The 15,462-nt window shown below is 37.0% G+C and overlaps 1 protein-coding gene across 1 annotated transcript in view; it reads right to left on the bottom strand.

Moving 5' to 3' along the window:
* Window positions 1–14,872, bottom strand: part of LOC137399677 (mitogen-activated protein kinase-binding protein 1-like) — a 58,244-nt gene extending 43,372 nt beyond the window's left edge. Inside the window, exons 1-4 of the mRNA XM_068085864.1 lie at window positions 14,743–14,872; window positions 12,357–12,484; window positions 6,476–6,538; window positions 2,639–2,730 (exon numbers count right to left, since the gene is read on the bottom strand). Coding sequence (XP_067941965.1) covers window positions 2,639–2,730; window positions 6,476–6,538; window positions 12,357–12,440 — 239 coding nt within the window. The 5' untranslated portion in view covers window positions 12,441–12,484; window positions 14,743–14,872. The remainder of the gene's footprint in view (window positions 1–2,638; window positions 2,731–6,475; window positions 6,539–12,356; window positions 12,485–14,742) is intronic.
* Between the last annotated feature and the right edge of the window lie 590 nt (window positions 14,873–15,462).

Raw genomic sequence — 15,462 nt, 5'->3', positions numbered from 1 at the left:
GGAAAGTTATAAAATTGCGGAGCTAATATGCCTTAGATTATTTCCTATCGTAAAAAAGCTATACTGGCGTCGGTTTCTTTCACTGAGCAGCATTTCAGTCCTTCAAATGCATTGTGGATGCTGTAAAAACTTCCTTGCAGCATTAGCAGCAATGATCTACACCATTTTTCTCACCCACACTGGAGCAAGGTAATTATAGATCAATTTTTAGCTATTGTATTGCTGATGGCATGAAACAAGGTGATTCCAGAATTTTTCTAAAGTGTAAAACTGGTGAGCCTTAAGTCCTTCATAATCCTGATAATGTGCCTATTATCGGTTGGAATGGGAATTAAAATATAGTGATAAATAGTTTATATCTCAGAACATATGCGTTTAAACAAACATCTGTGTGTTGCCAATTAGCCAAAGGGAATCTATTTGTTAGATGATCAGCTATGTAGATCGGCCCAAACACACATTGACCTCTAAATGGATAATCTACCATTTCAGAAAGCATTGCCAGTGACCTCTATCTGACTGTTGGACTGATATGATTTATGGTGCTCTATTAGATTACTATGGATTATTGGTTGTATCCCAACTAGAAAGAGACCTTTATCTAGAACTCATCTCCTCTAGAACATACCATGAAACTCCTAAAGTAGCTCTCACCAAATATTGCTGACTTAGTGCCAATGATGACCAATAACACAAATTATGTAATCTGTCCATAAAGGCTGGCCAACACTATATCGCCATATCTCTTCGTTGATGCCACAATACTTTGGTGATTGTCGATGATAACGATATTCACACTATCACAAACCCATCCGCGTTTGCATCAGGAAATACTCCGTGATGTAGTGCTATCTTTTCTCTTGCTAAATTTTCGCAAAGAAATCTTTTTGTTTTGGCATGCTGGAATCAAAAACTAGTCCCGCAGCAACTATCATAAGCGGATATGAATAAATCACGCTATCCGCGACCGCGAATTACCATCGCAGAAATGGTTCACATTTGAAAGGCGGTCGTCGATGCTCGGCGAAATATCGGGAAAGCTTGACAGCAGCAACCTTTCCCGACATGTCTCGACTTTCCCGGCGTTGCTTCGTCGATGTCATCGGTTCACAGTTCACATAATCAATGATGAACGCCGAAAAGAAAACGCTGACTAACGGCGATATAGTGTGAACCAGCCTTAAGGGTTGACTTGCAACCAAATTCACATTACAGTCATTTGGTATCAAAAGATTCACCATGTCTTACTCTGTTGTGTGGTAGGTACCAAATATGTGGAAATGTGATTACAAGCTCTTAAAAGCTCAAAATCGAAAAGCCGTCGTAGATTGGAATCTCTCTATTTCTCTGACGTAGTCATTACATTTGGTTATTGTTTCGTCACGTGATGTTCTCACATGAATTGAAAGGCCAATAAAAGGCTCAATATAAAACTTCTCGTAGCACTAGTTTATGACCAACACTTCGGGTTTTACCGAAGACCCCGTATCAAATATAGATGCTCACTACTTTACAGTTTTGTTTCGGCTTGGTCTAATCGTCTAGTCGTAATCTGATCATGTGACCCATACTTCACGAATAATTTCTGCAGCATTTTTCGATTATCACAGGTAACCAACAGGCTCGTCTTGATTATCAGACAATGATATGTACTTCTTCGAGCTAATGTTGAACATTTAAACGAATTTTTACGGTAGGTTATAGGATATCCGTGCTGAAAATGACAGCATTACAATGACGATAAAACAGACGTGTAAGAACAATAGACATAGTTTTTTGAATGAGTGAAGTATATTTGTGAAAATATTTCGACGACTGAGGTTGCGTGAAAATGTAAACTTGTACAGCCATCTTGTACAACTATGTCCCATTTGAGCCGTTTTGGAAAGAGATTCCAAACTACGACAGTCTCGTGTGGCTGCGATTAACTGTTCGTTTTTTAGCTTTTAAAAGCTTGTAATCACATTTCCACATATTTTGCACCTACAATACAGCAAAGTAAGACATAGTGAATCTTTTGATATCAAATAACTGTAACGTGAATTTTGTTGCAAGTCGACCTTTAAGGTTTGGGATTATTCCTCCTTGAGTGAAAGAGGTGTGAGGTCTGATGTAATTGTATGCATATCTGATATGTCTACAGGCTTATTAGCATGCTGGGAGTTGAGTTTATAGCAAGATTGCAGAGGAAGTGATCCATCACTGAAAAGGCTATTGGCCCCTCGGTCACTCTATTGAGACAGTAGAAATTCAAACTTACGAGTAATTACCAAGAAATCTGATTGAATTTTTCGCTAGTTCGTTAATTCTATAACTACTTAGTAACATTCAGCTTCTTATAACAGCAATATGTAGTACAACCATCAACCTTCTCATCATATACACATATACAAGCATACACATGAGTATATATTATTATGTGAGCCTATATGTACAACACACAGTACATGTGGCACTAGTATGACTGGCGGCCATCTTGGCTACATTGTTTCAAGTCAAATTTAACAGTGACAGAAAAATCATCAATTAGTTACTAATTATGTTGACCTTCAAAAATGTGGTAAGTTCCATGAAAAAGGATATTAAAAGCATGCTAGTGTAAGGGGACAGTCCAACTAGAGAACCTAAGTGTACGTACCCTGCAGTGTAGGCAACCACCCCCGAGACTCTGTCCAAGGCAAGTTGAGAATTGGTGCTAGCAGTTAGTCCAATCACCTTCTCCAAACTAACCTACGAGTGAGGAACAGAGGCTATGAACAATAATGGTGAGTATATAACAGTCTGGGCAGAATGTCAAGGGATGATCATAATCTCATGAAATGATACAGTAAAAATGAAGAGTTGTCTCCTCATTCATACATAGACGTATTGTTTGATAATTTGAAGCCTACTGCAGACAAGGGACCAAACAGTAACGAATTTCGCCTACAAACATATTCCTTTGCACAATTGCTCAATTTTCATTTGTTTTTATCAGTATGTTAACAAACGTTGCTGATTTATGTGGTTTAACAAATATTGCAACTGCTTATAAAATCATTCCTGTTTGCCCTTTTATCCAAAAAGAGATAATCCTTCACACAACATGAAAGCCTTTTCCTTGAGCAATATTTGGAATTGTTACCAATCTTAGGCTTTTTTATTATAGCTATCGCAGTTCACAGCAGACACACAGCAGACACACAGCTTATGAAAAAGACAAAAATTGTTGTTAGTTGTTAACCATTACCAGTGCTAGTAAATAGTTAAGCTCTACTAACAACTATGTAATATCACACCTATAAAACTATTACACCTCGTCAAACCCTCGATAGTTTCACTAAAGAAGTACATGCATTTCTTGTTACGCTACCATCTGTCTCTTGTTGACCTAGGGGATTACTAGTGCCTACTGAGAGGGCAACGACAGCATTGTGATGACTCGCAGTGCAGTGTCTAACCAGGACAGCAGCTGTGCAAACTAGCTACCATTCTGTTAGACGAGGTTAAAACCATAAGCTGGAATTGCGTTGTGGCATCTTCTATGGACTCGCCTCCCAGTTTAACCTTTGATTGACTTTAAAATGTTTGCTGACAGAAATACCTTTGCTGTGCCAAAAAGATGCCGTTTTATCTGTTTCACTTTTTTTTCATTTTGAAGATATGGGCTTGCAAAAAATTTTGGTAGATAATATCAGAAAGCGTCATTGTTTTTCGAAAGGGTCATTTTTTTATGTTTGAGGTGATCTGACTGCCAGGATGTTTCAAGATTAAAATCGGCAAAACTTGATTGCAGTTAAAATGCTCAGATTTTATAAAGCGAAAGCTTCAACTTGAAACTTTAAGCGAAAGTTTAAGCGAAAGTTCAAGTAGGACATCTATAGTTGACATCTATAATAGTTGACATCTATAGTTGACATCTATAGTTGACATCTATAGTTGACATCTATAGTTGACATCTATAGTTGACATCTATAGTTGACATCTATAGTTGACATCTATAGTTGACATCTATAGTTGACATCTATAGTTGACATCTATAGTTGACATCTATAGTTGACATCTATAGTTGCAAGGAGACACAGAATAGAGATGGGGAACGTTGCAACTTGAACGCAATAGTCGATATCAACAACGAGAGAAACAGGCAACTAGAGACGCCATTTCGGCACATATTTCTAAGCATTTTAACCGCTATCAAGTTTTGTGAATTCCTGGAAGATTCCTGAACATCCTGGAAGTCAGATCCCTCAAACATCAAAAACAATCGCAAATGATAGAAAAATACCGATGCTTGCTGATAAAACCCACTACAATTTTGTGTATGTTCATTATTAACCCCACGCTATTTGGATTTCTACTTATATAAATAACAGTTCAAGTGGATATTGAGTAAAAGTGTAAGCATTAATGTTGTTACAGTCACAACAATTAGCCTCTGAGATATTCTGGTTTGCTGCTGTGTTTGTGATTGACTCATTGACTGTCAGATGTGTTTATAAACGAAATCCAAACTCTGCCGAAGGACAAAAATCAAGATAAAATGGAGCCACTCTATGATAAAATCAAGCAGCTCCAAATAAAGCGGTTTTCCATATTGAATTAAAATACAATGTAATATGGTGACCCCAGGGCTGATACTCTGAAAGAAACGCCCACCTGGATAGGCCCAGACTTGGATATTGTACCCCCAATCACCTGGTTGGTCAATTTGAATTTGGATATTGTACCCCCAATCACCTGGTTGGCCAATTTGAAATACACCCCCTAAACACTGGGAGTTCCCTAGAGGGCACCCAGGTTTCACGCCCCACTAAACATCCAATATGATTCATGCATTAATAAAGCAGCAAAAAGCTACAAACAAAATTCCCAATTTTATTTAAATACGTTTTTATTTCGGATTTTTCGTTTGTTTAGTATTGCAAAAATGATCGTTTTTTTCTTCTGCGAACGGATTATTTTTTTGTTGCCAACAGAAGCCAATATATTTTAATTTACTATTGGTAAAAAAATTAAATAAAAAAGGCAATTAGCTAACCATAAATTTATTTATAAAAACCGTTCGTGTGGCGGCATAATAGTCGCTCTGCCCACTAACGTCAGTAATCGCAAAACGGCAAAATGTCGCTATGCCTGCAAAAGGGTTAATAAAACTTATTCCAAGCATCAACCATCAGAATATCATTTTCATTTACAAAGGAAAACATAATGAATAACAATAAAATAAGTTTATCATCCATTCTGAGTATATTGCTAAAGGGTTGCTAAGATAATGCAGTGTCGACTGTCTCTTTTACCTTCCTTTACCGTCAGCAAGCAAGCAACAGCAATCTGCATTAAAATTAAGACTGGATTTTCGGTGCAATTTCTTGGTATTACTTTGACTGAATAAAACCTTAATGATCATGGGCCCTTTTACTGGCTTGGCTGTGGAAACCCCCCCTAAAGTAGCAAATTCACTGACAGTGCCCCATGGTCTGAAAACCCCCCCCCCCTAAAACGTGATTTTGGGCCGAACCTAATGGGCCTTTTAGGAGGGAGTATCAGCCCTGGGATGGTGACTAGTTTTACCCCAAACATCCAATAACAACGGTTTGTACACGCATGTTCTTCCTGTGTACTCTACAGGGTGTAGTTGTTATGAAGTCATGCAAGTTCTACTACTTCGTACTACCTCTATGTTCTATCTCCTAAACAAAATGCTTTTCTCCTCTGACCAAATTAGACATAGTGCATCCACAAATCGAATATTTTGTTTATAAATAAAAATATGCATAACTATATACACTACACAGTACATGTATATGCCAGAGCAATCCTTCTCTAATGCATACTATGTATAGGTAATGATCTTTTGGCAGCAAAACATAATTTGATGGCTGTGTTATCAGATATTGGTTGGCACCCAATATCTGATTTACTTTTATGAGCATAATATATAGTTTTAGCTATTTAATTAGTTTCAATCTAATTTTTAAAATTTACATTCTAATACTTTCCAATAACGAAATTTGACATAGTTTTGTTCAAGGTGTCAAGAACTCAAAATAATATGTACAGAAGGGGCCATCTAAAGTGATATATATTACTATATGTTATACATATGTTAATCACATTGTTATACAGTTATGTCAAAATGTAAATAAGTTTAACTTGAACTAACAAAGTAATGAAGTTCACGTTGGTAACGCTCATCTTCAATACCATAAAGGTTAGTAGAACAACTGCAGATGTGATAGAGAGCTGAACAAGCCGGGAGGCATAGATGTATAGAATCAGTACAATGGCATTAGTTAAGGCTACAGCACCAGATGTGATAGAGAGCCGAACAAGCCGAGAGACATAGCTGTATAGCCTCAGTGCAATGTCATTAGCTAAGGCCATTATGTTAAGTGGTCATTCGCTCTATCTTAAACATTGGCAAGTCCTAAGGCATTACAACTCATCAAGCATTGTTAGTTCTGGCGGGTCAGCTGGAATGAGATGGAAATACCTGAACTGGTTCTGCGCTAGACGCTTTGTCACGGTAGTTGGTGACCATGAACTCTTTATCCTGCTGTAAGCAGTCATTGACTATTAGTGAGGAAAGACATGCCAGTCAAGTGTCAGGTATTATCATGGAGAGAGACACTAGGATTATAATTATACGAGAGAGGTTCGCTGATAATATTGAATAGATAGAGATAGCGATGGACAGATGAACTCACTGCTCAAACCATGCCGATTGTTTACAAGAACAATAGAGTGTCTACGCTGCTACAGCTCAACTTCATAAATTGTACTAGCCGACCTCGCGTTGTTAACAATTATGAATCGTGGATTGCGCTACAATGGATACACTGATTTAGAACACAGCTGTTGCACAACAAATGCTACCTAGCTAAGCTAGGATAGCCAAACACGAAATATTTTTACTCCATGATAGCTCTGTGTTGTAGTTGTATATAAATCGCGGTTTCATGGACCAGCAATATCCAGATCATCTTTATCTGAATAAAACATGTCATACAGCTCTGTTATGAACTTTTAATTAACTACCCTCGAGAGATTCGGCAAGCATGAAGTCTATTTCGAAAAGGGTATTTTCAGTTAGGATAATTTGTATCCTTCATGGATGAACCTCTAGTGCATACAACCCTACTTGCTCATATTTCTCTTGATGCTAAGTTTTCCAATGTTGTTATTCGGATAACAGGGACTTTAATCACAAAAGTGCCAGGTTGTATTTAAATAATAGTTATTTGAATACAATGTCTTATGTATATACATAATAGCCATATAAAGTTAACTATAGTGAAGGTTTTGGTAGCATTTGGTAGCCTTAGAGAACATATAGCGTGATGTAAGCCTTAAAGTGTATATAACAACTGGATTCTATGGAATCATGATGTCACCCATAGAGGACATATAACAAGTGGATTCTATGGAGCCGTAATGTGACCCTTAGAGGACATATAACAAGTGGATTCTATGGAATCATGATGTGACCATTAGAGGACATATAACAAGTGGATTCTATGGAGCCGTAATGTGACCCTTAGAGGACATATAACAAGTGGATTCTATGGAATCATGATGTGACCCTTAGAGGACATATAACAAGTGGATTCTATGGAGTCATGATGTGACCATTAGAGGACATATAACAAGTGGATTCTATGGAGCCGTAATGTGACCCTTAGAGGACATATAACAAGTGGATTCTATGGAGTCATGATGTGACCCTTAGAGGACATATAACAATTGTATTCTATGGAATCATGACGTGACCATTAGAGGACATATAACAAGTGGATTCTATGGAGCCGTAATGTGACCCTTAGAGGGCTTATAACAAGTGGATTCTATGGAGCCATGATGTGGCCCATAGAGAATATATAACAACTGGATTCTATAGAATTATGATGTGAGCCTTAGATGACATATAACAAATGGATTCTATAAAACCGTGATGTGACCCATAAAGAATATATAACAACTGGATTCTATGGAATTATGATGTGAGCCTTAGATGACATATAACAAATGGATTCTATAAAACCGTGATGTGACCCATAAAGGATATATAACAACTGGATTCTATGGAATTATGATGTGAGCCTTAGATGACATATAACAAATGGATTCTATAAAACCGTGATGTGACCCATAAAGGATATATAACAACTGGATTCTATGGAATTATGATGTGAGCCTTAGATGACATATAACAAATGGATTCTATGGAATCGTGATTTGACCTTCGGAGGACATACAACAAATAGATTCTTCGAAGGTTTCATTAATGTTACCAGCTCCTGTGTTCTCATCATATTATCCAAATAATATAATTTTAAAAATATCCTCGCATGTGGAATAATAAAAACAACATGGTAACCAACATATATCCGCTTATAAGAACTTGGGTGCTAGCACTACATATGGAATAGGCGACAGTTCGTTTACACAAAAATGTTAACAGAAATGTCTTTCCTTGAACTTAGGAGGGGTTCACTTCTTACTGCAGACACATGAGCTGAGATTTTATCAGTAAATACTTTAAGCTGCACGACAAAACCAAGCGATTTTGCTAATTGCGTTATTTGTTGAGAAACTTCAAAATAAAAAACAAACAAGACAGTTTCAGATGTCACAGCGGGCATACTAGCTCTGTCCTAGTAAAATAAGCATCAGAACCATTTCATAAAGAAAAGTAATTTTAAAATCAGTCACTCGAAACAGGAGTTATAGGCACTTGAGCTAATGTAGTGAGAGCAAAGACTAACAGGTGTTTTTAAGAAAGATATGAAGTGAACTAAACATGAAAACATCTGGCAAACAACTTTTATTGTATACATTTGGCTGCGATGAGGCAACACAAAAAGTTAACTTTCAAAGTAAATCAAAAATGTGGCATCTCCAATTTACATAACTCTTGGGATTAGGACAGATGCGTTTTCTAAAAACTAACCAATTGCAGACATTTCCTATTTGAAGGAAGCATTTGTCTAATCGACAGGCGGTTCTATAAGCTACAGCCAGGGTTTGTGTTTACCTATATACCTAATCATGGAATATCACAAAGGTTAACTGGAGGAAAATATCTCAGCACAACCACATTCACAAACATAATCACATGCCAATGAGTGTATTATCCACCCATACAGGGATCTCATGCCAATGAGTGTATTATCCACCCATACAGGGATCTCATGCCAATGAGTGTATTATCCACCCATGCAGGGGATCTCATGCCAATGAGTGTATTATCCACCCATACAGGGGATCTCATCCCAATGAGTGTATTATCCACCCGTACAGGGATCTCATGCCAATGAGTGTATTATCCACCCATACAGGGGATCTCATCCCAATGAGTGTATTATCCACCCGTACAGGGATCTCATGCCAATGAGTGTATTATCCATCCATACAGGGGATCTCATCCCAATGAGTGTATACACCCATACAGGAGATTACATGTCAGTGGATGGTTGCACAAGCACCTATATGGAGTTTAGACAAGTGATTTCAGTATGGAGGAACTGTTCATAGATAAATTCCTTTGTTACATAAATGTTTAAACTCTCGATAAGAGAGCTAAACTGGAAACATAAATCAGAAAACATAGCACCGGTCATGAAGCGGATTGATAGTAAAACAGAAAAGACACAAAATTCTATTAACTGTAGATACATATTTTCTCTCATTGCTTAGCTCTGATTGGTTCATAGTATTCACAGCAACCCAATGCAAAAAAGCAGCTGATACAATCAACTAAAACTTTCAAAATAGTAAGTATATTGCTATGTAATGCAACTTCTACTAAAACAAGCGCTGCTGGCACTACGGTATGCAGGGTTTTAGTTGTGGTTTTGTATTCATGTACAAGGGGGCAACAAACTGTTTGTTGTGACAGCTGCCAAATGTTGAATAAATATGAGGGTTATTTGCCTGCCATCTAAGCTGACTGTCAGAGAGATTCATCTCAGAATGAGGTGCGGAAACATCCAGAAAACACAAATACCGTGGCTATCTAAGAGGATATAAATTCTTTGACATGACCCACGGTTAACTAGGCAACATCAACCTCTGATGAATGCAAAATTACCATAATTACATTCGATCTTTCGCCATATTGAAACATAGTATCTATTGAAATATAGTATCACGGGTCACAGCTTTGCAGAACAATGGCCAACAAATAAAGTGATTGTAATATGAGTTGGGGGTGTAGGATGTCATCTTTATCGACTTACGCAGCTCATATTTCCATCAAAGGTTCCGAGTATAACCAGAGGAGTTTTCCTACTCCGCTATCACATAATAAAAATCCTTTTTGTAGCGCCGTACATACATAGACTTCCCTTCTGCAATCTCTACCTAGATAACTTGCTACTAAAATCTTTAAAATAATTTGTAGAAAATGTAACAGTGACATTACAACCTTCATAACAATAGTGAGCCTTGAAACCTTTCAAACGATTCTCTATTGATAGTGATAAAACATACGTTGTAATAAACAACGGTGTTTCCAAGGAACAGAAGATGCAGTCGGTGCATGGTTCTAAGTAGAGCAGCGGGCCGACCCTGATACGAATCCCATTATTGCTACTCACTAAAAACTAACTAGGTTATAATCTTGTGTTGCATTGTTAAATATTTCAGTCATTATGTAAATATAGATGAACTACATTTGAATTTGTTAATGTTAAAAAAACTTTACTTATGTTCACGACACTAGTATATAAAAAGAATACACCGCACTCCTAGCCCAAGAACGAGTTATAATTTGTCATCGCTAAAAGGGGGAAACACTATCATTTATATCCTTAACAAAACAACCAAACTGCTTTCATAATTTATTAGCTAGAATATGAATACAGGTAACTTGCCAGAAACGCAATCGGTTAGATATTTTTAATCAGAATGATAAAAACTCAGTTTAGTATATTTGTAAAAAGGATGGATCTTTATAAAAATATCATCACAATCAAGAGTAGATTTGGAGAAAGCATTTGAAATATCAGATTTATTTGAAAAAAACTCAGCCGATACTGATCCCATGTACTTAATCCCCATATCAGTGTCAATAATGTTATCAACACCAGGATTAGGGCATCCCTAGCTTTTAAGTAAATGTTTTGATATGGGAAGGTGTTTCCACCAAAATCCTATTGCCTAAACACTTGAAAAGCCGTGGAGAAGTCCGCATGACAGACATGGTCGCTTGATACAGATCTAAATGGGGGATCTCTATGACTGAAGCAAGCACTACGTTACGTTCCTACTGAGAGTCAACGAATTCTCACCCAAGACTTTCAGCTAAAAGGAAACCTTGGAAAAATGCCAGCATCTGATAACTCTTCAATGAACCAGAGCAGAGACACTTATGAGAAGAGGATAAAGTGGATGGAATTTAACTCAGTCCTGAACTGCTAATTATTACTATGAATAAAGTAATTAGTTCAACTCATAGGCAAGTACAAGGAGCCAGTCCTTTATGAACAAACCAAATCAAGAATTGCTCTCTGTAGGCCTTTTGTGAGGGATTGTAGGGTTGTAGCGACTGGTAGTTAAAGGATTGTCATATTCATTCTAACAAAAACATAAGACAAAGTGCGCATTTCTTTCTTACAAAAGTCGAGTTGAGCACGACAAAAGAAATCCGGATAATTGCGCATTAAATATGGCTAATAATATTTTTTGAGCAAATACACGGCTCGTCGTGCAACTTTTCCCACTGAATATAAGACAGCCCGAGTGGTTAACATCGCAGAGCGATTATTTTAGACACCTTCAGCAGGCATTGGATCGTGTTAGCGAAAAACTGCACTGGCCAAAGGAGTCATTTATCTATGGAGTCATGACAGGGTCAAACAATTTGTTTACCATATAATAGTTCATGTTTGTGTATATCAGCAAATGTCAGCTGGTTTCACAGAGGCCTCAAAGAGTCTCAAAACAGCTGAAATGTCATCTAATTTATCATTGGATGATTCCAAGAATTCTTCTCCTTTTCAACCACAAAGACTAGCTTTTTCTATTCAACTTGTCTATTAACTAAAGTTAAAAATCTTTGGACTGACAGATCACAAAGCCCTGCTTGAGCTCGACTCCAAGTGGTCTTTCAATTTAGTAGACTAGAATAAGCTAGTCCAGAACTTTCTCAGAATACCAGCAATCTTCAAAGTTGGTGTCGAGGTTAAACTTAAAACATGATTTGATATGTGAACACCATTTTTTCCTTTTTACCCTTCACACTAAAACAAACTGGCTTCTGATAATACAAGAATATTACTTTTAAAACCATTTCAAGCGCTGCCTTATCCAAATTAAACAGAAAAATCACCATTCTAAACGGACAATATAATTTGGAACATTCGGGAACCAACCTTGTGAAGACCAATAGCATTGCTCCTTCTTCTCTTATACGCAGCCGAAGAAGATGATCTTCCCACACGATTACGTCGCTCCATATCTATGTAACTTCCACGTGCCAAGCTAGTAAGTCATCAGCCGCCTACAAAATTTCAATGGAATTACATCAGCATTAAAGGAGCTCACCTGGAAACTTACTCTAGGAAACGGTATAAAAAATATTGATGCATGAAAATACATGTTTCACTCAATGCATGATTATCATTCATGTCGTTAAATCGAGCAGGAACAGTTTTAAATTTCAGTAATATGATAAAGTGACTAAAAATACTGTTTAACTCCTGCTCATGGTTTCGTATGCACGCAAACGTTCTAGCATGCACTATAAAGTTAGAACAAACATACAGCATTCAATAATTCACAAAGCATCACATTTTCATCAGGGGAATAAGGAGACAAAAAAAATTGCGAAACCAATAAAAAGTAGATACACTGTTGATTTAAAATTCATCTAGTCTATGCTAAAATATATTTTGCAGTGTAGCTATATCACTTTCAGATTCGACTCTGCCTGTCGTATGCGTCACCCAGACTATAATTATATTTACTGTATCTCTAAAGTACAGTTGAGGTAAAGAATCCTTATGTCGATTATTTGTTAGTGATTTGAGTTTAACGTCCATCCAATGCTTTATGGCTGTTATATGATTATGATTCAGTTATATGATTTGTTGCATCGATAGATGAATTAAACAAATTACTGGGTGTTAGTACAAAAATATTCTATTCAACATGTAAGTTTTAACACAAAAAGTGAGTAAATTCGAACGTATACGATGAAGAAACGGTGGATTGGCTGAAATCAAACAAGACTATTAGCGTGATGGTTGAAATTTCATCTTTAATTTAGCCCCAGGCATTGAAGTTTATTTAAAGCACCACTAAAAGAACAAGAGAGATGAAAGGCACCACCAATAACCCGGGAGAACTCAAAGGCACCGGTGGTCAGAGAATAAAGTTCAAAGGCGCTACAGGTCAAACAGCAGAGATTAAAGACAATAATATTATTCCAGCAATAGAGCTGCATGAATAAGGCAACACCAGCTAAAATGGTTGAGGTGATTGTAGAGCATCTCAGAGGTTGATAGTCTTCAGCAACAGCAATAGAGTTAACCATCCAATCATTAGAATTGACTAAGAATACTTAGTAAACCAATTTAGCAAATATGAATAAATCTATCTAGGCATTCAATTAGTGTTAAGTCTATTGACACTCCCTTCATGTTAAGCATCTACTATGCAGCCAGCCAACATTTTCAATATTTAAACTTCAAGTAGCATCAAAGAGCATTCAAAAGATTGTTTCAATATTGATGTTGGGTAGAAGCTCAGAGTGTAAGAATGTCTCGCATGGATTATCCTGCACAAACGTAGATTACCAGCACAGGTCAGAGAACAATCTTCAATGAAACTATCACTATAACAGATGGTATGACGCATAAACACTCTCCGTGTAACATAACATGGACAGTAATTAGTACAAATACTCATTGATAAACAAGCCGTAGAAGTTATCATAGAGCATTGCGTGAATGCTTTGTCATGAAATTTAATTCACCAAAATACCGGCAGCTGTTAACATATATAGCTGTTCGCGTATATAAATCTCTGTATACTATAATTCAGTTCATTCTCTACTCACCTCAAGATATAAAAACTTTAACATAGACAATGTTTGTCAGATTCAATAGCTCAAGGCTTCCAAATTCATCATAGTTTGTAAGCTATCCATGTATAGCCAAAATTAATGCACTCAGAAATAAAATCTGTAGAGTAACTTTCAAAACAATTTACTTTGATGTTACATTGCATCTAAAACTGTTTTATTGGTAGCAAACACTGCACTAGATAACAATTAACAAAATTTTCATTCCTAGTAAACAACAAGTACAGAAAGGTACGCAAACAATGTCACGCAACGAGAAAGGCATCCATAGCAAAGCTTTCTACAACTTGCTAGGTGTAGGGACACAGGTTTGCTGCGCACGCAACATGGCAACAAGTTGCAAGCTTGCAACAGATTATCAACAGTTTTAACAACCCTATGTACTTCAAATACTGTTCATTCAATGCTAAGTAACTATTTCTTTGAGAGAATAATGTCGGAGTTATATCAACGCTGTTCAACCAAACATCGACAATGGTTTTCGAGAAGCCTACTGCGGCAGCTAAGCGATAATTATTTTTATACAAGCATTATAGTAAACTAAATAACATTCTGGTATACGCTTTAGATTAACACAATAGCGAGTGTACGATGCCATCTCACATTATTGCTACTAAATCTAACACATAAATATTGTTCCAACGCTATCGTACAGTACGGTGGAGCAAACTTACCTTTTTATTAAAAATTCAAAAAGCTGACAAATTATGTACCACACCAAATTAAATTTTGTGATCACTTTAGCACGTCATTAATTTAATAGCATTCATTTACTTCATCGTCGCGCTTTCCAAGACAATCCCATTTTTCGCCTCGGTACCTTTTAGCATTGAAATGAAAGTGAAAGCAGCTGTTTGCCAAAAGTCGGCTTAAAGACGTAAAGTTCGTGTTCTCAGCGTCAGAGTTACCTCATGTATCGTTTACAAGCGTCGTACACGTTAACCTAGGAACGCAGGTGATCACAATTTCACGGCCGTGGGCGGCCAATGAAATCTACCCAATGCGTTTACTAATCTCCATTCAGAATTTTGTGGAGGGAAAAACTAGCGTGGAGTTGTGTTTTCAAGAAACTAAACTCCTACTCATACCTGCCACTCTCACGCATTGGGCGTGAGACTCACGCAATCACCCCAATGAAAATGCGTGAGAAATGTATGAGATTTTTGCCCCAATTTCCACAATTTTATATATACTATCATTGATACATCAATTGCCCCAAAACCAAATCTCACGCATTGCCCCACTCTTAGGTTGGCAGGCCTGCTCCTACTGTCAAATAAAACTTCGTTTTGGTTTCTCTATAGTGTATGTAGACATTGCATGGTCAATTAGTATGAGTACTAACGGACTCCTTCAGGCTACAACAATAAGATAAATATTCAAAATTCGGTCTT

This window comes from Watersipora subatra, chromosome 7, assembly GCF_963576615.1.
Source record: "Watersipora subatra chromosome 7, tzWatSuba1.1, whole genome shotgun sequence".
NCBI classification, from domain to species: Eukaryota; Metazoa; Bryozoa; class Gymnolaemata; order Cheilostomatida; family Watersiporidae; genus Watersipora; species Watersipora subatra.
The sequence above is the reverse complement of the archived record's forward strand: the minus strand, read 5'-3'. Positions and strand labels throughout refer to the sequence as shown.